The following is a 20,476-nucleotide window of genomic DNA, read 5'->3' on the forward strand; positions in this document are numbered from 1 at the left end:
ACTGTAAACGATGACCGCGGTGTACAGACTCTACACCGGAAACCCCAAAATATCATCCTTCTGGACTGGACTTGAAACTATAGGGCTACCAATATGGGTTTCACTGAATTGGTATCAGTATACAATATTTTTGCTGATCTTCAATATCTTAAGTGTGTTCAACTGTGCAATAACGGCCTCAATTGATGCGCAAGATGGCGCACACTGGCGTGTAAAGCAGAGGTTTAGTTCTCGTTTCTTTTGCAAAGTGTAACAAGAACGTCTATTTTTGTGCAGTTTTGTAAACGCCTAAATGTGCGTAATTTTAGAGCCGAAGAACTCTTTGCTTCAGAGCTTTGGAACTCTCTAGTGGTAATGCCCGTATGCGACTGTGAACGTTGCTGCCTGGATACGCTAGCCGGTAGGTGGCTAGGTTAGCCTTCGCTCAAACGAACGGAGTGAGTGGACGTTTACAACACTAGAGCCTCGGAAAGAGTGGACTTTCCGGCGAGAGTGGCCAAGAACTCTCTGTTATCCAGAGCTTGGACCCTACATCCTCCCTGCTTCATCTCACACCTGCTAACCTGGCTGGGTCTGTCTGGGCTCGGTTAGCCCGGTGACAGTCTGCCTCCCCTCAGCTAGCTGGATAGCTTGCTAGCTAGCCACCAGCTAGCCGCCCGGTCGGATGGCTCCCCGGGCTCGAGTGAAGCCGGAGATATACACCACCGTCGATGGCAAGGTTATTGTGGAGGATGAACTACTTAATTTCCTTGCTGTTAAAATCAAGACGCTAAGTCAGGATGAAATTGTTCTCCTGACTACTAAAACCTTTGGCTCTGAAGGGATAGAGGCATCTAAGAAAGTGCTGTTTGAGCTGTGCCCTAACTCTCCGGTATGTTATGTTGCTCATAAAGGAGCTCAGAGGGACGCGAACAACATAAAAAGTTGCCTCAAACTATTGAACGAGTTTGGGGAGAAAATACCCAGATTTGTTTCCCACTACTTGGATGAGTTGCCTCCGGTAACTTTTTCTAACATGGATGTCTCGAGCCTACTCGGGAAAATGGAGCAGATGTATACTGAGGCGTGCGCTTTGAAACGGGTGGTGCAGCTTCAGGCGGACGTCAGTGAAGAGTTTCGAGCCATCACCGTGGAGATCAATAACCGAGTGGGTGCACTGGAGTGCCCCACTGACCGGCTGGCTGACCCGGGGCGGGATGGAGGTCCAGCTGAGATTGCGGACTGGGTACCTGGAGCTAGTGTGAGCATTGAGGCTGCGGGCTTGAATGGCGTTGCTACGGAGAAGAATGCTGCTACGGCGGGGGGCCCCGGCCTGGATGCAGGTGTAAGAGCTGTGCCGGTCTGTGCTCAGGATCAGCGAGGATCAGAGAGGAATGGTCCTGGTGGGCTGGCGCCACTGCCAGTTTCACTGAAATGGGCCAGTGTTGTGAGGAACGGCCGACGCCAGCTGGGCTCGGAGAAGGCTGCTGTTCGGGGTAGGCTGAGCACCGCCCCCCCCCCCGGTCGGAGAAAGAGGCCCAATGCGGTTCCAATCGTAGGCACTGGTACTGTGAGTAACATTAAAACTGTTAAAACTAGACTGGTGAGTGTCTTTGCCAGCAGGTTCTCGCCTGACCTAGACGCAAACGTCCTATCTGCACATCTTGGACATACTGGGCCGTGAGGTCACTTGCTGTAAGATCGACACTTTTCACAGTAGATTCAGCTCAGTCAAAGTCTCGGCTGAATGTAATGAGATTGGGGATATGTACAATCCAGAGCTGTGGCCAGATGGGGTGCTGGTGCGTCGCTACTACGAGCCCCGTAAGACCAGAGTCCTAGGATTGGGCACTACACCTGCTGCGGGGGGTTCTGGCGTCCAAGAGGGTGCTCTGACCTCATCTTGATTCTTGTTAATATGCGTGTTGGACCATACAATTGTCGGGGGCTACGCCTTAGCAGTGGGGCTGGAGACATAGCAAGACGCTCTGTAGTTGACAACTTGCTACAAGAATGTGACATTTTATGTTTACAGGAAACCTTTTTACCCAGGCAGGACCTGGGTAAACTGAATGCTTTAATGATAACTTTTACGGGGCTGGGGAATCCACAACTGACCACAACTCCTGTTCTGATAATGTTAAGATCACACTCTTTAGGGCTTACTGTACCCCTATTTATACTGCCCCCTTGTGGGTAAAGTTTAAGAAGGCGAGCATGCATAAACTTCAGGTTGCCTATAATGATTGCATGCACATCTTGCTGAAAAAGCCCAGGTGGAGCAATGCTAGTGACCTGTTCTGTAAGGCGGGGGTGGCCACTTTCCAGGCGCTCCTGAGAAATCTGAGGTACAGGTTCATCTGTAGATTGAACGTGTCTCAGAATGCCATTATTAAGTTGCTCACTGATCCTGGGCTAAGCACTGTGAGATACCAGTCACATATGTGGAAATTCTGGTATGATTCTCTTTTTTAATGTTTCTTTGTTCTTTTGTTGTGCTCTTGCGTGCTTTTTGTAATTGTGTATGTGACATCTATGGACCAAGTGTCTGTCAATAAAGGTTTGATTGATTGATTGATTGATTGATTGATTGATTGATTGAATGTTTCACTTATATAGATCGGTACACAACTGTACAATATCTGACTTATAGCCTTGTTTACAATCGAGTGTGGTTTACGTATACAGTACTTATATTGTACATTATACACATATTTATAACAGACACTTTACATCACACTTAGTATTGCAACTATATCCTTTATTCCTAATGCAATTAATGTAGTCTATAAACTACAGTAATGTGAACAGGGGACATGAGAATTGAGGAGTGCAATACTGACTAATCTATGATATGATGTGTTGTCACTAGGCTGTTGATGTTCCCTTCTGTAGACATGTCTGTGGTTTTTGTGGCTTTTATGTAATTTTTGTAAACATGTTTGTGTTTGTACGTAATTGGGTGAGACCAATGACACATTTCCTGCCTTGGCTGGACAATAAAGTTTTTTCTATTTCTATTTCGATTGTAAATAGCAGTTAATTTGTTTAAATGTACCTCTGTCAACTCACTGTTCTTGTCTGTTTAGCTTGTATGCCAAAAATACCAAAAAGGCCAAGTGTTCAGTGTTTCCCCAGGAACCTCCAGTTGACCACACTCATTCATATTCTCATTCCCAGACAGAGGTGACCTCACTGACACTGACTGAGCAATGTGCCATTTTTAACAGCCACAGCACCGCCGCTGGCTATGGGTGCCCTGAGCATAGTTGCTTCCTCCCAAGAACAACACACAAATACAATCTTCTTTAATAAAGTGAAGATAGATACAGTGGGGAGAACAAGTATTTGATACACTGCCGATTTTGCAGGTTTTCCCACTTACAAAGCATGTAGAGGTCTAATTTTTATCATAGGTACACTTCAACTGTGAGAGATGGAATCTAAAACAAAAATCCAGAAAATCACATTGTATGATTTTTAAGTAATTAATTTGCATTTTATTGCATGAAATAAGTCAGAAGTCAGAAAAACAGAACTTAATATTTGGTAAAGAAACCTTAGTTTGCAATTACAGAGATCAGACGTTTCGTGTAGTTCTTGACCAGGTTTGCACACACTGCAGCAGGGATTTTGGCCCACTCCTCCATACAGCTCCCTCCAAGATTTTCTATTGGGTTCAGGTCTGGAGACTGGCTAGCAGTGTTGGGAGTAACTAGTTACTAAGTAACTAGTTACTGTAACTTAACTACTTCTTGCAGTAACTAGTAATGTAACTAATTACTTTTAAAATGTAGTAACTCAGTTACAGTTACTACAATAGTAACTGGGCTAGTTACTTTAGGACATGAAAATAATGGACAACTTCCTGAATCCTTCACTTCAGGATTATCCCGTTTCTGATCCTCAGACCTCGTCCAGGGAGAGAGCTGCAGCTGCAGCCAGAGTCCCAGAGGCTAATGACCTTGATAGGCTATAAGCCTCCCCAATAAGTGAATGTTCAATGCCAGACTGTGGCACAGCAACACTAACATAATGTGTGCATTAATAACAATCGAAGCAGACTTTGTGCAGACTAGTAACTTTAAGGTAATTAAATTACTTTTTGAGAGAAGTAACTAGTAACTAACTAATTACCAATTTTCAGTAACTTGCCCAACACTGCTGGCTAGGCCACTCCAGGACCTTGAGATGCTTCTTATGGAGCCACTCCTTAGTTGCCCTGGCTGTGTGTTTCGGGTCGTCATGCTGGAAGACCCAGCCACGACCCATCTTCAATGCTCTTATTGAGGGAAGGAGGTTGTTGGCCAAGATCTCGCGATACATGGCCCGATCCATCCTCCCCTCAATACAGTGCATTCGTCCTGTCCCCTTTGCAGAAAAGCATCCCCAAAGAAGGCTGTTTCCACCTCCATGCTTCACGGTTGGGATAGTGTTCTTGGGGTTGTACTCATCCTTCTTCTTCCTCCAAACACGGCGAGTGGAGTTTATGCCACAAAGCTCTATTTTGGTCTCATCAGAGCACATGACCTCCTCTGGATCATCCAGATGGTCATTGGCAAACCTCAGATGGGCCTGGACATGCGCTGGCTTGAGCAGGGGGACAGTGCGTGCGCTGCAGGACTTTAATCCATTACGGAGTAGTGTGTTACTAATGGTTTTCTTTGAGACTGTGGTCCCAGCTCTCTTCAGGTCATTGACCAGGTCCTGCCGTGTAGTTCTGGGCTGATCCCTCACCTTTCTCATGCAAATTAATTACTTAAAAATCATACAATGTGATTTTCTGGATTTTTTTTTAGATTCCATCTGTCACAGTTGAAGTGTACCTATGATCTACATCCTTTGTAAGTGGGAAAACCTGCAAAATCGGCAGTGTATCAAATACTTGTTCTCCCCACTGTAGATAGATAGATAGATAGATAGATAGATAGATATACTCTTGTTTGGCCAGTCTCCTCCACAGGGTCTGTGAGTCTGTGATGGTGATGCCTGTATGAACACAGACCCAGGCTGAAGTAGCTCTTGTTCTGTCCAGTATCCTCCACAGGGTCTGTGAGCAACTGGCCGAGTGCTACTTCCAAGATGGCCGCTCTGTCCTGGCAGCATGCTGCCACTTAGCTATAGACAACATTAACTCATTGAATGCCATGGACGTCCTTCGACGTCCAATTAAATAGTGACGTAGAATGCCACGGACGTCCTTCGACGTCCAATGCGTTTTTTGACGGTGGGACGTCGATCAAAGCCTTCCGCAGCTCCTGTACAACTATAGTAGCTATTGGAGGTGTATAACCTATTTTACGGACTCATTAGGTGGCGACAGTGCTTGCTCGGTGCAGTCCAGATTAGAGACAGGTCCGAGAAACAGCCTAAAAGCCGTGGATCAAAGACAACCCGATGCATGCTCCCAGAGCCATTTGCTCTGTCGCGGGAGCTGACATTGGCTCCGAACAGGAGTCAATCCGCGCTCACAACTGAGCCCCTCTGTCCCTGTCTGTCTGTCTGTCTGTCTGTATAGTTTCTCCACCCGATTAGCAGACAGGAAAGCAGCCCCTGACGCCAAACCATTCAGCAATCCGGGTTGGCTCTTCCCTGCTGTGGCGCTGAGAGCCGACAGCAGCACACAAATGCAGCACTCCGAAAATATAATGGTTGCGTGAGGCTGTGTGCAGTGTGGGGAGGAGTTTACGGGGGGAGGGGGGGAGGGGGTGGTGCACGCAGGGCATCACACAACAACTACGTCACTACATCAGAAAATATTATCTTCAGACTCAGTGAATGTGCTTGAAATGCTGCATTTCACAAAAGGCGGATTATCTCAGCTAATAATTTGAAAAGCCTGAAAACGCTGAAAACAACCTATCTTCTCCGGCTCATAACTAAAGAACGGAAAATGGTATCAATAAACTTTTTTTTGCTGATGATACAATAGAGCCAGCTCGTTCTTGTGCGTGTTCGGTGTTTACATAGTAATATCACACAATATTCTGTGGGCCTCGAGAAATCACTGAAAACGCTCTGAAAACTCTGGCACTGGGAGCATCCGTTCTCCAAAAGTGGCTGGCACTGAATGAGTTAAGGTACATACGTGTGTGAGTGTGCGCGTGTGTGAGTGTGCGTGCGCATGTGTGTGTAAGTGTGTGTGAGTGTGAGCGTGTGTGAGTGCGCGTGCACATGTGTGTGTAAGTGTATGTTTCAGTAGTGTGTGAGTGTGTGCGCATGTGAGGGCGCGTGCACATGTGTGTGTAAGTATGTTTCAGTAGTGTGTGTGAGTGTGCGCGTGTGTGAGTGCGCGTGCACATGTGTCTGTAAGTGTATGTTTCAGTAGTGTGTGTGTGCGCGCGTGTGTGAGTGCGCGTGCACATGTGGGTGTAAGTATGTTTCAGTCGTGTGTGTGAGTGTGCGTGTGTGTGAGTGCGCGTGCACATGTGTCTGTAAGTGTATGTTTCAGTAGTGTGTGCGTGTGCGCGCGTGTGTGAGTGCGCGTGCACATGTGTGTGTAAGTGTATGTTTCAGTAGTGTGTGTGAGTGCGCGCGTGCACATGTGTGTGTAAGTGTATGTTTCAGTAGTGTGTGTGTCTCTGTGTGAGTGCGCGTGCACGTGTTTGTAAGTGTATGTTTCAGTAGTGTGAGTGTGTGCGTGTGTGAGGGAGCGTGCACGTGTGTGTAAGTGTATGTTTCAGTAGTGTGTGTGTGTCTGTGTGAGTGCGCGTGCACGTGTTTGTAAGTGTATGTTTCAGTAGTGTGAGTGTGCGCGTGTGTGAGTGAACGTGCACATGTGTGTGTAAGTGTATGTTTCAGTAGTGCGTGTGTGAGTGCGCGTGCACATGTGTGTGTAAGGTCGTTTTCACATATAAGCTGTTTAGTCCGCTTTAACCGCGCCAGAGTTCATTTCCTCGGATAGTGTGGTTCGTTTGGGATGGTGTGAAAGCGCAAACGAACTCTGTGGCGGAACAAACAAACGAACTCTGGTCCGCTTGAAAACGTGGGTCTCGGTTCGCTTCCAAGTGAACCCTGGCGCGGTTCGTTTGTTGTGTGAAAGCAAAACGGACTAAACACAAGAGCGCCAGTGCATCTCATGCACTCATGCAGTGCATCATGAGTAGAAGACGGTAGAAGGGAGCAAAACAAACACTGCGGCGTGCACACACGTGTACAGTACCTGCACGCCGCGTCGTGACGTACGTCGTCATAACAACAACACATTTCTCAACAGCTGGCTTGCGGCTATCTCCTTTGGTACGTAGGCTACTCTCATCTGCAGAATGAAATGTTCAACAGCTTTCTGCCTCATCTGCTGCTCATATTGGGCACAATCTTGTTAAATAATTATTTGATAGTAACACCAAAGTAAAACCAGAAATCCTAATATCGCAGGTGGTGTTGCTCCATGTCCGTGTTTTGCGGATTCACTTGTGTTGTTCAGTCAGCCCTCAGCCAGGCAAGAAGCCTGCTGAAGAGGAGAGATTTCCCTTCTCCAGGGGCGGTTTTAGCATCAGAGCTTTGGGTGGGCTCAGCCCACCCAAAGGTCATGGACCACTGAACCCCTAGGGGGGTCCGGGGGCATGCCCCCCCGGAAGAAAATTTTGTACAGTTTCAAGTAAAAATGGATCAAACTGGCGCACTTTGAGATCAAAATGAAGAGACTAGATCTATGAAGAACTACACACATCAATATCTTCTTTACCGTTCTGTGGTTTTACAGCAATGAAAAAATAATTGTTTCCCTATATATACTATATATATTCTGCATACAGGTTACTATATGGTAGAATTATGCTTGCATAAATAATACCAAAATCACTTCAGGGGAGTTTCAAGTAAAGTAACATTTTGCTTTGTAGGCAAAACAAAACTAAAATTAAATCAAAAGGGAACTTCCTAACTTATTGGCTGGAATAATATTCCGACAAGATAATAATATACTGTAAGCACTAAAGCAGGAGTTTGCAGTCAACTAGTTGAAATTAATATGTGGCAGTATTTGTGGGGGTCAAAATCTATGTAGGGTGTACCACCACAAATAGATCAGTGTATGGGAAACACTGACTATTAAATTGTGTGACTAGAAAGACACCAATAAATCTGAGAAAATGTACTTTAATTTTGAACAACAGCACTACAACGGTGGCATTACAAATGGTATTATGAAATTATTGTGTGAAAAAACAAGAATGCCACTTTTTTCATGAACTTTAAGCAGAAAATTAAAAAATAGTTTTAAAGCAAAAATAAATAATAAATAAAGATAATTTTAACATTGGCTCAACCAGCCCATCTTACTGACCACCAGGGGTCCTGGTCCTTAATCCCTTTTTATTACTCCCATGCCACTGGTACTGTACACAAACAAGGCTGTTTAAATATCTGCCTTGCACTCCCTTAGAGCAGGGGTGTCAGACTCATATTAGGTAGAGGGCCTGATTTGTTCAACTGAGACCTCATGGGGGCCGGATTTTTTTTTTACTAAAATCAATTCGACTCATTTACCCATTTACTTCACAAAATAAATACTGCTCTTTCCATTTCTCTTGAAACTGCCTGCATTCCGTGTCAACCTTTCTCTTTTTCGACAGCATCTTGTTCAGGGGCGGACTGGGATCATAATTCAGGCCGGGCATTAGATACCAAGCAGGCCAGGCCGATACGGGCCGACGCGCGTGCCGGCGTCAGAAAAATTTGGGCCGTTTAAAGCTCAATTTGGGCCGTTTGAAGCCAGATGTGGGCCGTTTGAAGCCCAATTTGGGTCGTTTAAAGCCAGATTTGGGCCGTTTGAAGCCCAATTTGGGCCGTTTGAAGCCCAATTTGGGCCGTTTGAAGCCCAATTTGGGCCAAGTCCAATTTTACAATGAGATGCACCCACTTTAATCCTGAATAAAGTAATAAAACCACTAGTAAACCAGTAGGCGGCGCCTGGCCTGCTGTTCAGTGAGTGGCCTGACTGCGGGCACAATTTTTTTTTTTTTTTTTTTTGCAGGCCAGGCCAGGCCACCGGGCATTTGCCCGACGTGCCCGATTATGCAGTCCGCGCCTGATCTTGTTGATTCTTTTGTTTTTTGGTAGGTAGCTGAATGCGCGATTCAATTCCAGCGTGGCATCATGGCGGCTTTGTTTACACCTGATGACCTACTGACATACTTCCTTGTAGTGCAGGTTAATTAACTTATGAATGAACTCTTAGCTTGCTTATTAGCCACACGTAGTTCATGATAATGGGGTGCAAATTTAATAATAATAATAATATATATATATTTTTTTTAATATTCCAAAACATCTCGCGGGCCGGATGAAACCTGCCCGTGGGCCGGATCCGGCCCGCGGGCCGTATCTCTGACATCCCTGCCTTAGAGGGAAATAACAAGCCTGTAAGAACTTTTATTGAGATACTGAACTAACATCACAGCAAGACATAAGTGATGCCATGCACGCATGTTAAGCTATCGTCATCATCACATCAGACAGGCTGTGTAAAGCAGCCACTTGCGATTCTGAAGGGCTTAATTTCATTCAGATAACAAGGGACCCGTTTGAAAATGTTTGTCACTTATGCCCATATGTTTCTCAAAAAACATCACATCCATTTACACCCGCTTACTGCGAGCTAGCATGACTTGGCTGGCTGGTGCCATGGTAGCCTAGCTACCTTCCTCCAGTCCACCTGTTTGTCTGGCAGGCACAGCGACAAGTTCTTTTGTTTAGCCTACGACAACGTTACGTGCTAATTTGCATATCAATATGCGCTAATTAAGTAACTACTAATGACTCTGACTGCTCAATGCTCACCTCAGTTTCATTGATCATGAGTGGGGAGAACGATTGTGTGGACTGTGGAGGACCACTTCGCTGCTGTACTGTGTGTGTGACCTGTGTGAAGTGATGTGGGATTAGGCAGATAGATGGAGGAGGGAGCGCCTGCGCAGCCGCGGTTCTAGAAACTTTTCGGGTGGGCTGAACCCCCCTAAATTTTTGTCTCAGCCCACCCTAAGAACATAGAGGGGGGGGGGGAAACATGCACACAGCGCATTGAGTGTAGTCAGAAACTGCTACTAATGACCACCATGGATTTGGAGAGGGATTTAAAAAAAAAAAAAAAGAAAAAAAAAAAGTTTTTTTGCCTCTATTTTTTTGGGTGGGCTGAGACTATTTTTGGGTGGGCTAAAGCCCACCCAAAAACGGCCTAGAACCGCCCCTGCCCTTCTCTATTCTGTCCAATAGACGAGTGGAAAATTTCTGTGTGAAAGCGAACCAGACCAAATGAAAATGGCAACAATGTTGCAACTTCACCCCCCGAATTGCACCGAGTCCACCAGCTTATATGTGAAAGCGACCTAAGTGTATGTTTTAGTAGTTTAAATTGGTGGGTCTGGGAGGTAAAGTAAAAGTTGTGCACAAGCCAAAGTTTTAATTATGTCCTAAATGGCACCTCATTCATTACAATTATCTACATATAACCATCGTGTTCAGGAGATTTATGTCAGATTTGCATACAAACACATATTCTGTGCCACATTTTATGAAGTTGTTGCCACAATTTCAATTAGCTGTTTTTCTCACATTCACTTTAAAAGTGATCCTCTAATTTCTCCCTCTATAATCTGTAATCAGAATATATCATGCATTTAGGTATTGTATTGTAATGTAATACAGATCCAAATCCAAAACCTGTGTGTATCTGTTGTGTTCTCAGTTAGCCTTGTCTAGTCTGATCCGTGGTAATGAGCTGGAGTTGGCCGTATGTGTAGGCGTTGCCCTAGGAGAGCCAGCCAATCAGAGCACAGCTTACTGCCTGGAACTCTTGGCCAGGAAGTACATGGCCACACCTACCTGGTGAGTCCCCATCCAATCAGAAAAATGAAAGTGCCACTTTGCCGATTTTCAACCAGCTTTGTATCATTACGATCGACTCGTTTGAGATGATTCAAGATTCAAGAGATTCAAGATTCAAGATTTTTTTTTATTGTCACTCCGTAGTACAAGTATCACGTGTGAAATTATTGTGCTGTAGGCTCCGTTACAACATAGTGCAAATAACAGTATAACAGTGCAAAAACAGGGCATATAGATGCAGTAAAACAAGAGAACAACAAGCAATAACAGTAAACTTTTCCTTTTCTTTTCTAGCGTAGACCCCTTAAAACATGATTAAACATTCTGTTTGCACAGGTGCAAATAACATAGGCATAATTATCATATGTAATGGTAGCAGCTGCTACATGATTGTTTATTTGTGTGTGTTAAGGAGTCTTGTGGTCTGCGGGAAGAAACTGTCCCTCAGGCGATTTGTTCGTGCTTTTGGGACCCTGTATCTCCTCCCTGAGGGTAACAGGGAGAACAGGCTGTTGTGGGGGTGGTATGTGTCCTTGATGATCTTCAGGGACCTCCTGAGGCACCACTGATTGTACAGTTCCTGCAGTTCTGGTAGCTCACATCCTGTTACGTACTGGGCCGCGCGCCCGTGAGCAAGTTCTGCGCAGATTCGACCAGCGCCTTTTACATTACATTACATTACATTACGTCATTTGGCAGACGCTTTTATCCAAAGCGACTTACAATAACACATTTTTGTCAGCAATAGAGCAATCAACTATGGAGCACAGTCTATGACAACTACAACTTCTGAAGGAACAGTGGTACAAGTTTAGGTTAGTGGTACAAGTTTAGGTTAGTAGTTTTTTTTTTTTTTGAAAGAGAGAGAAAGAAGTTAGATCAAGAAGGGCCCAGATGGAGCCTGAAAAGGTGTCTTTAGTCTTTTCCGAAAGATCGGCAGTGATTCAGCTGTCCTGACCGAAGGTGGAAGCTCGTTCCCCCATTGAGGTGCCAGGGACGAGAAGAGTCGAGAACGGGATGAGCGACTTTTGAGCCCCCGTAGCGAAGGAGGGGCGAGGCGACCTGCACTGGTGGAGGAGCGAAGGGAGCACTGAGAGGTTTGGAACCTGACCATAGATTGCAGGTACAGGGGAGCTGACTGGTGTACTGCCCTGTAGGCCAGTACCAGTGTCTTGAATTTGATGCGGGCCGAGATGGGAAGCCAGTGGAGGTCCTGGAAGAGGGGAGTGACATGAGAGACATGAGCCTTGCTTGCCCCGTTGCATGATGGTTAGAAAGGTTGTCCGACTTGCTCCGCCTGCCCGACTGCGTGAGCCACGAGACTCTCGTGAGAGCGAGGCGGGCGCAGATTTGGAGTGAGGCGCAGCAGTTGCTCCCCACCAACTGCTCGACTGCACAGCTCAGAGGATGATGAGAAAGCTGAGCGCCCATTGGTTCAACACAGGTGCATCACAAACCCACAGTGAAGTGTAGAAACTTAAATTTTATATCTATTCCAAGCTGTCACTCTACATTTTACATAAATACCACCTGTAATGCCTACATTAAAATTAAAATAAGTCATCTGAAAGGGCTGGGTCGTGTGCTGCGGGGGTGTTCAACTTGTTGATGCCTCGCCTGACTGCGCTTGGCTGCTCTCGTCTGCTTTCCAGGCAGTCAACTCAAACAAGCCTATTGTCGGTAATATTGAGATCCAAAGTCACGCCTACTTTCTGCTTCAGAAGAGACACATTCAGATAGACTCCATCGAGACGTAGTGGCCGCTGAGTAGTCTGGCTGTAGTAGTCTGGGGTGGGCGGATCTCACTTCACCCCCCCCCCCCCTTTCTGCCTTCTCCCCTTCAAAACAAGCATGTGTGCGAGCGAACCAGGAACATACTTTTTAAAAGGCTGTAGGATATTTTGTAGCTTTAGTTTAATTTCTTTCTTTTTTCGTTTTGTCTCCGTTTGATATCTGCTATTTCATGCTCATCACTTTCACGTGTATGGAGCGTGTTGAAACATTGAAACATTTCTGCTGAGTGCTGAGGCAGGCAGGCTTTCATTGACAAACTAACTAGAGGATTTGTATTGTGAAGAATAGACATAGCCTACAGCTACGACTTTTAAGAGAAGAGAAGAGACGAGTGAAACCAAGCAGAGCTGTGTGTGGCATCTAGATGGGCCAGCTGCAGTGTGCAGTGTAGGGTTGGATCATCTAGATGGGCCAGCTGCAGTGTGCAGTGTAGGGTTGGATCATCTAGATGGGCCAGCTGCAGTGTGCAGTGTAGGGTTGGATCGCCCTGAGTACGATCTCTGTATGTTTTTCACACATCTCGGTTCTGACAGAGCCTGCAGAGCCGTAGTCAGCAGATGTTTAAGGGGACAGGCAGCGTACACTATTTCATCATGATCTTATGATTTTGGTATAGTGCTAACTGGGAGAGATGTCATTACAACAGTAGAAGTTGAAGAAAAGGCACCGTGAGGCTATAGAGAGGGGTGGGGTCCTTTTAATGTGACAAATACACATCTTTTAGATCATTAGAATGATAATAATAATTGATTTGTTTTATATAGCGCCTTTCTAGATCCCAGGGCACCGGGGTTACACCCTCCAGGGCACCGGGGTTACTCCCCCAGGGCACCGGGGTTACACCCTCCAGGGCACTGGGGTTACACCCCCCAGGCAGGGCCGGCCCGCCCTATATGCGAACTAAGCGGCTGCCTAGAGCCCCGGGAGTTGCCAGGGGCCCCCTAATTCTTTCTTTTTTTTTTTTCTTTTTTTAAATAAACATAGGCTATAATATTATAGGCTGTGTGTGGTAGTTAAAACATAGGTTGACGTTTATTTATGTTTGTAGTTTAAACAAAAACATAAATACTGTAGGCTACATACAGTACAACACAAAAGGCTGTTATTTACCCTTTGTCGCCACCTGGTGAGTAAATATATATGTAACTAAAACCATTAAAATTGACAACCGGTCCTGCATGTATCTACCGGTCCTTGGCACAAAAAAGGTTGGGAACCCCTGGTTTAACTGACCTGGCAACCCCTATGGCTGCTGGGTTCTACACGCTTGCTTGACACTGATAGGGCTACAAACGAGCGTCATCATCGTCACGTTTGTTTGTTTTAAATATTCCTCTAAATATGGCTAAAAGTCCAAAAAACGTCAATTTTTCTTCGGCCCTGCCCTGGCGGGCAGCACCGAGATTCCCCGCCTTACAGCACCCCTTACTTAAAAGTACTTCCAGCGCGGATGCCCCCAAACCCCCGGGGCCCCTAATCTATATCCTGCTTAGGGCCCCCAGATGGATAGGGCCGGCCCTGCCCCCAGGGCACCGGGGTTACTCCCCCCAGGGCACCGGGGTTACACCCCCCAGGGCACCGGGGTTACTCCCCCCAGGGCACCGGGGTTACACCCCCCAGGGCACCGGGGTTACACCCCCCAGGGCACCGGGGTTACTCCCCCACTCTTGTGAAGAGTGCAGATGGGATATTTAATGACCACAGAGAGTCAGGACCTCGGTTTAATGTCTCATCCGAAGGACGGTGCTCACTTACAGCATGAGGGCATTGGGGAGATTATTCATCAGATCAGATTATTCATCAGACCATTCGGACCAGAGGGGAAGAGCACCGCCTACTGGTTCTCCAACACCACTTCCAGCACCAGTCTCCCATCCAAGGAGTATCCTAGGCCAGACCTGCTTAGCTTCCCAAGGAAAGCCAGTAATGTAATGCAGGAGCCACTGGTGCTGACAATTCACACACACACACACACACACACACACACACACACACACACACACACACACACACACACACACACACACACACACACACACACACACACACACACACACACACACTTAACAAAGTTATAGGGTTAGGGTTAGGTATATGAATGCGAGTATTATAATAAAATGTTTTATTATATTCAAGTACATAATTACATAATCCCTTTCATGGGCTTTCTTACCATAGTGATTTTCCATTATATCCTTCATACTTTTGCCACTAACAGCCCTTCCCATTAACAATGCCGCTGCCTGCTACAGCCAACAGGCTCGTCAATGCTTTTCTGCGCTGGTCCTAGGTTTCACCTAGCCTTGTTAATTTGTACCTTTGACTTGAATGTTCTAATGGTCTTTTGCGTGCCAAATTACCACAACCCTAAGATGCTAGGAAAAGAAAATATTAAATATGAAGCGACTTCATTATTCATCTCACTTAAGGAGATGTTGAACTTTGATAGTGCCTTGGGTTGTGTAGCTTCCTGGCCATGATATAACCCCACAATCGGCAATTCTCTGTTATTTGTTGCTCTGGGACTCCGGAGGACACTTACAGAATTGCATTTTTTTCTCTCTCTCTCCATTCACTGTTATTGTGGTGAAACAGGTCTGAAAATCACACATAAACGAATAGGAACAAAGCAGATTCTGACATTAAAATGAATCATTCTGCTGAATTGTGGTTAAAGGGATATGCCACTTTTTCAGGAGTTTAGCTCATTTGCCATATCCCCCCAACATAACCAAGGTACACCATGCCTTTACCGTCACTGTCTGAGCAGTATACAGTGAGCTACAGTATATACGATATTTTTTGGGTTTGATACACCCAACCTAGAGGCTTCTATCAATGGGCCACCCATAGTCTCAATCACCATTGTGTTAACTCAGCTGGCGATAGATTGTGACTTAACAGAAATGTATTCACATGAAAATATTTGAAATTATAATTTTAAAGTAAGCCGCTGTCATGACACCAAAAGGTCAGGGTTACGATCAAAGTGAGCTTGCAACCCCCTTCTCTTGCTTTGTGAGATCTTTTCATCCTTGCTGTGTTTACAACCAGGGAGCTATCAGCTGACCTGCTCCACATGATTCCTGACAAGAAGCTTCTATTGGCCAAGCTCTGTGCATTTTACCCAGGAAGTACTGCTAAAATCAACCAATTACATGAGAGGGTGAGTCAGCATCAATCACTTAAATATAAATTTAGTTTTTGTATTCAATGGAATGACTCTTCTATGTTTTCTGCTGATGTGTTATGATATATATATATATATATATACCGTAAAACTTCCAATAAGGGCCCGGGCGTTTATTATGCTAAATCGAGTTTGACCCCAGGCGTTTAAAGGAGACCAGGCGGCAATTGGAGTCAGGCGGTTATTTCTTTATTGTACAAAATTGACCCAGGCGATTATTATTTTTTGTACAGATTTCCTGGTCAGCAGTATCAAAATGCTCATAATATGGTAAATATACCCCTACTTGCACAACCCCACTACTTCCTGAAATGAGTAGGGCATCTTGGTTTCCTGTCCTACATTGGATGAACTGATTAATGTCAGGTGTGCCTGATCACTGTTGTTGTGACTGCAGCAGTCAGGCACACCTGACATTAATCAGTTCATCCAATAGTGTAGGACAGGAAACCAAGATGCCCTACTCATTTCAGGAAGTAGTGGAGTTGTGCAAGTAGTCTATTGGGATCACTGGAAAAAAATTCTAATAACCGCCCCCGGCTGTTATTGGAAGACCGGCTCTTATGTGCAAACTTGAGTTTGACCCCAGGCGTTTATTGGAGACCCGGCGGCAATTGGAAGTTTTACGATATATATATATATATATATATATATGAGGGCTGTCAAACGATTAATTTGATTAATCGCGATTAATCGCATCTGTGTATCGCATGTTTAAAATGCCATTATTTTGCATTTCAAAGCATTTTTAATTAGATATTAATCATTCTTACCAGTGTGTCGTGATTGGGAATTAAATGAATGCAAATAAATGTACTTTGTGATCTTGAATTTTAGATTTGGAATGTAGACAGGAGGTAACATCTAATATATCTAGAACCGATACTTCCGGCGGCGGCGCTGTGGAGCAGTCGAAACCCAAAATGACACAGCCGAAGAAGGCTGTGTCTGAGCTAAAAACGTTGGCACTTCCATGTGAATAATGGCTCGGTATTGGAAACTGTGTATTGATAACGTGTATATCGCGTGAAGCCATTGGAGCCGACCTCCCAGTGGTTAGAGGACCCGCGCATCCGAGACTCTGAAGGAAGAATGAGTGATGAGTCTCGCGCTAGCTAGCTGGCCGCTAGCTACTTTTAGGTGATCGCTCGCCTCAAACTCGATGTACTTCGGTGATATTTTAATTCCGTTTTACACAAGGTGCAAACTACGGCTCTTGACTTGTCCACTGTGCCATTTGGAGAGTTTTTTTTAAAGTAAAACGAGCCATTTAAAAGCGTATTGCTGTCGTTCTCTTCCATGCCTCCTGCACAAGCAGGAGACAGGAAACCGAATGGCTTGACTACAAGTACGGGTGCGACGAAGGGACAAAATAGCGGCATGCGATTAACGCGATTAAAAAAACGCGTTATGGTCGGCAGGCATTAACGCGCGATTAACGTGTTAACGCTGACAGCCCTAATATATATATATATGTATATATATATAAAAGAAAGTAGTGCCCTGTGCACAGCTGTGCTGCTAGTCCCGCGCACACCAGGTTGTTAGATTGACTTCTTTTATTTAAGTTACAAAAATAAAGCAAACTATTTTGTAACTTAAATAAAATAATTCAATCTAACAACCTGGATCTCCTCACTGTTGCGATATATACCTATATATATATATATATATATATATATATATATATATATATATATATATATATATACACAATGAATGTCAGTGGTGTGATGGTGATAATAACTATGAGTCCAGTTGCAGGTTTGATGTTTTGGTTTTGGTTGGTTTGTTTAATCATTAAACAAACCAACCAAAACCAAAACATCAAACCTCGGGCCACTTAAAAACGGGCAGCGGGCCGCAGTTGGCCTGCGGGCCGTAGTTTGGCCACCCCTGGTTTAATGTTTGTCATTTGATCTGTTTGTCATTCCAGTGTGGTCTCCCTCCATTAGAGGAGTGCAAGGCCTTGGCAGAGGCAGCCATGTCTGAAGGAGATTTGTTTTCAGCCATTAAATTCCACCTACTCGGCTATGAACCTGAGAATGCTCTACGCATAGGCATTGATCACGTTAAAGGTACTGGCAGCTCACCCTGGACATGTGTGTATGTGTATTTAGGGGTACAAGCCCCGAAGGGGCTGAAACCCTATTGTTTTTGTGCTGGGTTATTAGGGGTTCAAGCCCTGAAGGGGCTGAAACCCTATTGTTTTTGTGCTGGTTTATTAGGGCTTCAAGCCCTGAAGGGGCTGAAACCCTATTGTTTTTGTGCCGGTTTATTCTTGTTCTTGTCCTTGTTGTTGTTGTTGTTCATCTGCCCCGACGCAAATTCCCGTGAGTTGGTAAAGGGTAGAGACCTGAGATTTGGCACAAAGACAGATATTGGTGGCTGGTTTCTGCTCAAAAAATATTTTTCGAATCAGCCTGAAGGTGGCGCTATAATTAAAGGTTTTACATTAAAGGCCATAACTTCCACGCCGTTTGTCTGATTTTCAATCTTTTTTTTCCAGATGTTCAGGTCAACCTGCTCTACAAATTTGCCTCAAGGACCCTTAAGGTCCATCTGGAAAATTTTGGGGATATTTTGAAAAGTTTGGAAAACACATTTTTGAGATCTCCTCCTAGACCGTTTGACAGATTTCCACCAAATCGCCAGGAAGCATCTAGGGAGCAAGCTCTACAATCACGATTTTTGGATTCTTGAAATGTTGAACAAATGAATTGAACAAATGAATTGTTTCGGAGATATTGATCGTTAAATTTGTGAGAGGGCGTGGCCTCTCAGCTAAATTGTCATAACTTCATGACCGATTAACGAATCTTCATGAAACTTGCTGGAGATGTTCAGAGATGACCATTTGTGGAAAATGTTGTATAATTCGACCAAGAGAGGGCGCCATAAATGCCAGAAATGGGCGTCGCCTAACACAAAAAAGGCTGTAACTCCACACCTGTTTGTCCAATGATCGCAAAACTTGTCAGATATATCAAGGAGGATGTCCTAGTCAAAATCAGAAGTTTTGTCATCTGCGCAAGGCTTGAACCCCTGCTATCGCCGCTTGCGGCTCTATTTATTCTTGTTGTCCTTGTCCTTGTCCTTGTCCTTGTCCTTGGCACAATGACAGGTGCTAATTTCTGCTCAAGAAATGTTTTTTGAATCGGCCTGAAGGTGGCGCTATAATTAAAGGTTTTACATTAAAGGCCATAACTGCCACGCCCTTTGTCCGATTTTCAAACTTTTTTTTTTACATGTTCAGGTGAACCTGCTCTACAAATTTGCCTCAAGGACCCTCAAGGTCCGTCTGGAAAACTTTTGAGATATTTTGAAAAGTTTGGAAAACCGATTTCCACCAAAACCGCCAGGAAGCATCTATGGAGCAAGCTCTACGATCCCTACTACCCTTCATAATGTCAACCATTAGCACAACCAAATCCGAACCCGAGCTGAATCCTGGCTATCTTACAACCAGCCAGGCCCTGGTGACCGACTGCCTTACACCCAGCCAGGTCACGAGTGGTATTTCAACCGCGTCCGAGGACCGACATCTCGGTCCCTATCTCCATCCCTGTGATTCTGACCGATCACAGCTCGTGAGCCCTCATCCACGATCCAGCGCACTTCACGAGGCAAGCCCAAAAGCTTCGCCCCCAGCAAGCCCACAAGCTTCGCTACAATCGCGAAACTTGTCAGATATATCAAGGAGGATGTCCTAGTCAAAATCAGAAGTTTTGTCATCATTGGTGAAAGTGGGCGGGGTCGATTGTGTAAGCATGTAATAGCGGTAAATCAAGTCCATTCGCATAATCAGTTGCAAACTTCTCAGCCTCATCTGGAATGGCATTTCTGACATGCTATTTCGCAATTTGACAAAAAGGGGGCGCCGCAGATGTAAAAAGTGGGCGTGGCCTAACGCAAAATATGCCATAACTTCACACCCGTTTGTAACTCCCAGGCTGTTTCTCCAATTTTCAAGCAACTTTTTTCCACATGTTCACCTGAACGTGCTCTACAAATTTGCCTCAAGGACTATTAGGTGTTCAATTTGCGCAAGGCTTGAACCCCTGCCATTGCCACTTGCGGCTATATTTGTGTGTATTTTTTTAAATAAAACTTATTTTCAATTTTTATAGAACAATATATGACAAGACAGGCTCAGACATAGGAAAAGAAAGAAAAGGAAAAAAACTAAAACAATGGGAGGTTGCCTGGGCTTGCTCCGCGAGAGCAAGTCCGCCCCGAAGTTCAGCCAGCCCGGCAAGTATGCCGCTGACAGGGAGAGCAGGCGGATGTGCGCCCATCGGTGTATCTCTGCCGCTAACTGGTTCAAGGCCTTCGACTGTACACCGCCCTGGTTGTTCAAGTAGGCGATTGTGGCCATGTTGTCCGAATGAATCAGAACGTGGTGACCTGTGATCTGATGTCGGAAGTGGCGTAGAGCCCGGCGAATATCAAGAAATATAATCTACTAAGTTTTGACAGTTTTGACGGCTTATCATTTTTTTAAACTGATTTTTAAATGTGTGAACAGTCTTGCTCCAGAGATACTCTGCCAGTTAGTAAACAAACAAGACGGTGGTATTAGAACTAGGGGTGCAGCAAGCGGGAACTGTAGAACAGCGAAACGCAGAACAACATTCGGACATCCTTCTCGGTAATAGGTACCAAATTATGGAACACATTACCACC

General features: G+C 45.1%; 1 protein-coding gene across 2 annotated transcripts in view; it reads left to right on the top strand.

Annotated features, from left to right (window-relative positions):
• LOC310782542 (WD repeat-containing protein 17-like) overlaps nucleotides 1-20,476 on the top strand; it is a gene marked incomplete at both ends in the record, with an annotated part of 126,327 nt that overhangs the window by 83,349 nt on the left and 22,502 nt on the right. For both annotated transcript variants that reach the window (XM_083643216.1, XM_083643217.1), the window contains 4 exons: nucleotides 5,015-5,132; nucleotides 10,667-10,806; nucleotides 15,655-15,766; nucleotides 17,727-17,868. In XM_083643216.1, the coding sequence (XP_083499342.1) occupies nucleotides 5,015-5,132; nucleotides 10,667-10,806; nucleotides 15,655-15,766; nucleotides 17,727-17,868 (512 nt within the window). The remainder of the gene's footprint in view (nucleotides 1-5,014; nucleotides 5,133-10,666; nucleotides 10,807-15,654; nucleotides 15,767-17,726; nucleotides 17,869-20,476) is intronic.

Source organism: Poromitra crassiceps, assembly GCF_964638095.1.
Source record: "Poromitra crassiceps genome assembly, chromosome: 9".
Taxonomy (NCBI): Eukaryota; Metazoa; Chordata; class Actinopteri; order Beryciformes; family Melamphaidae; genus Poromitra; species Poromitra crassiceps.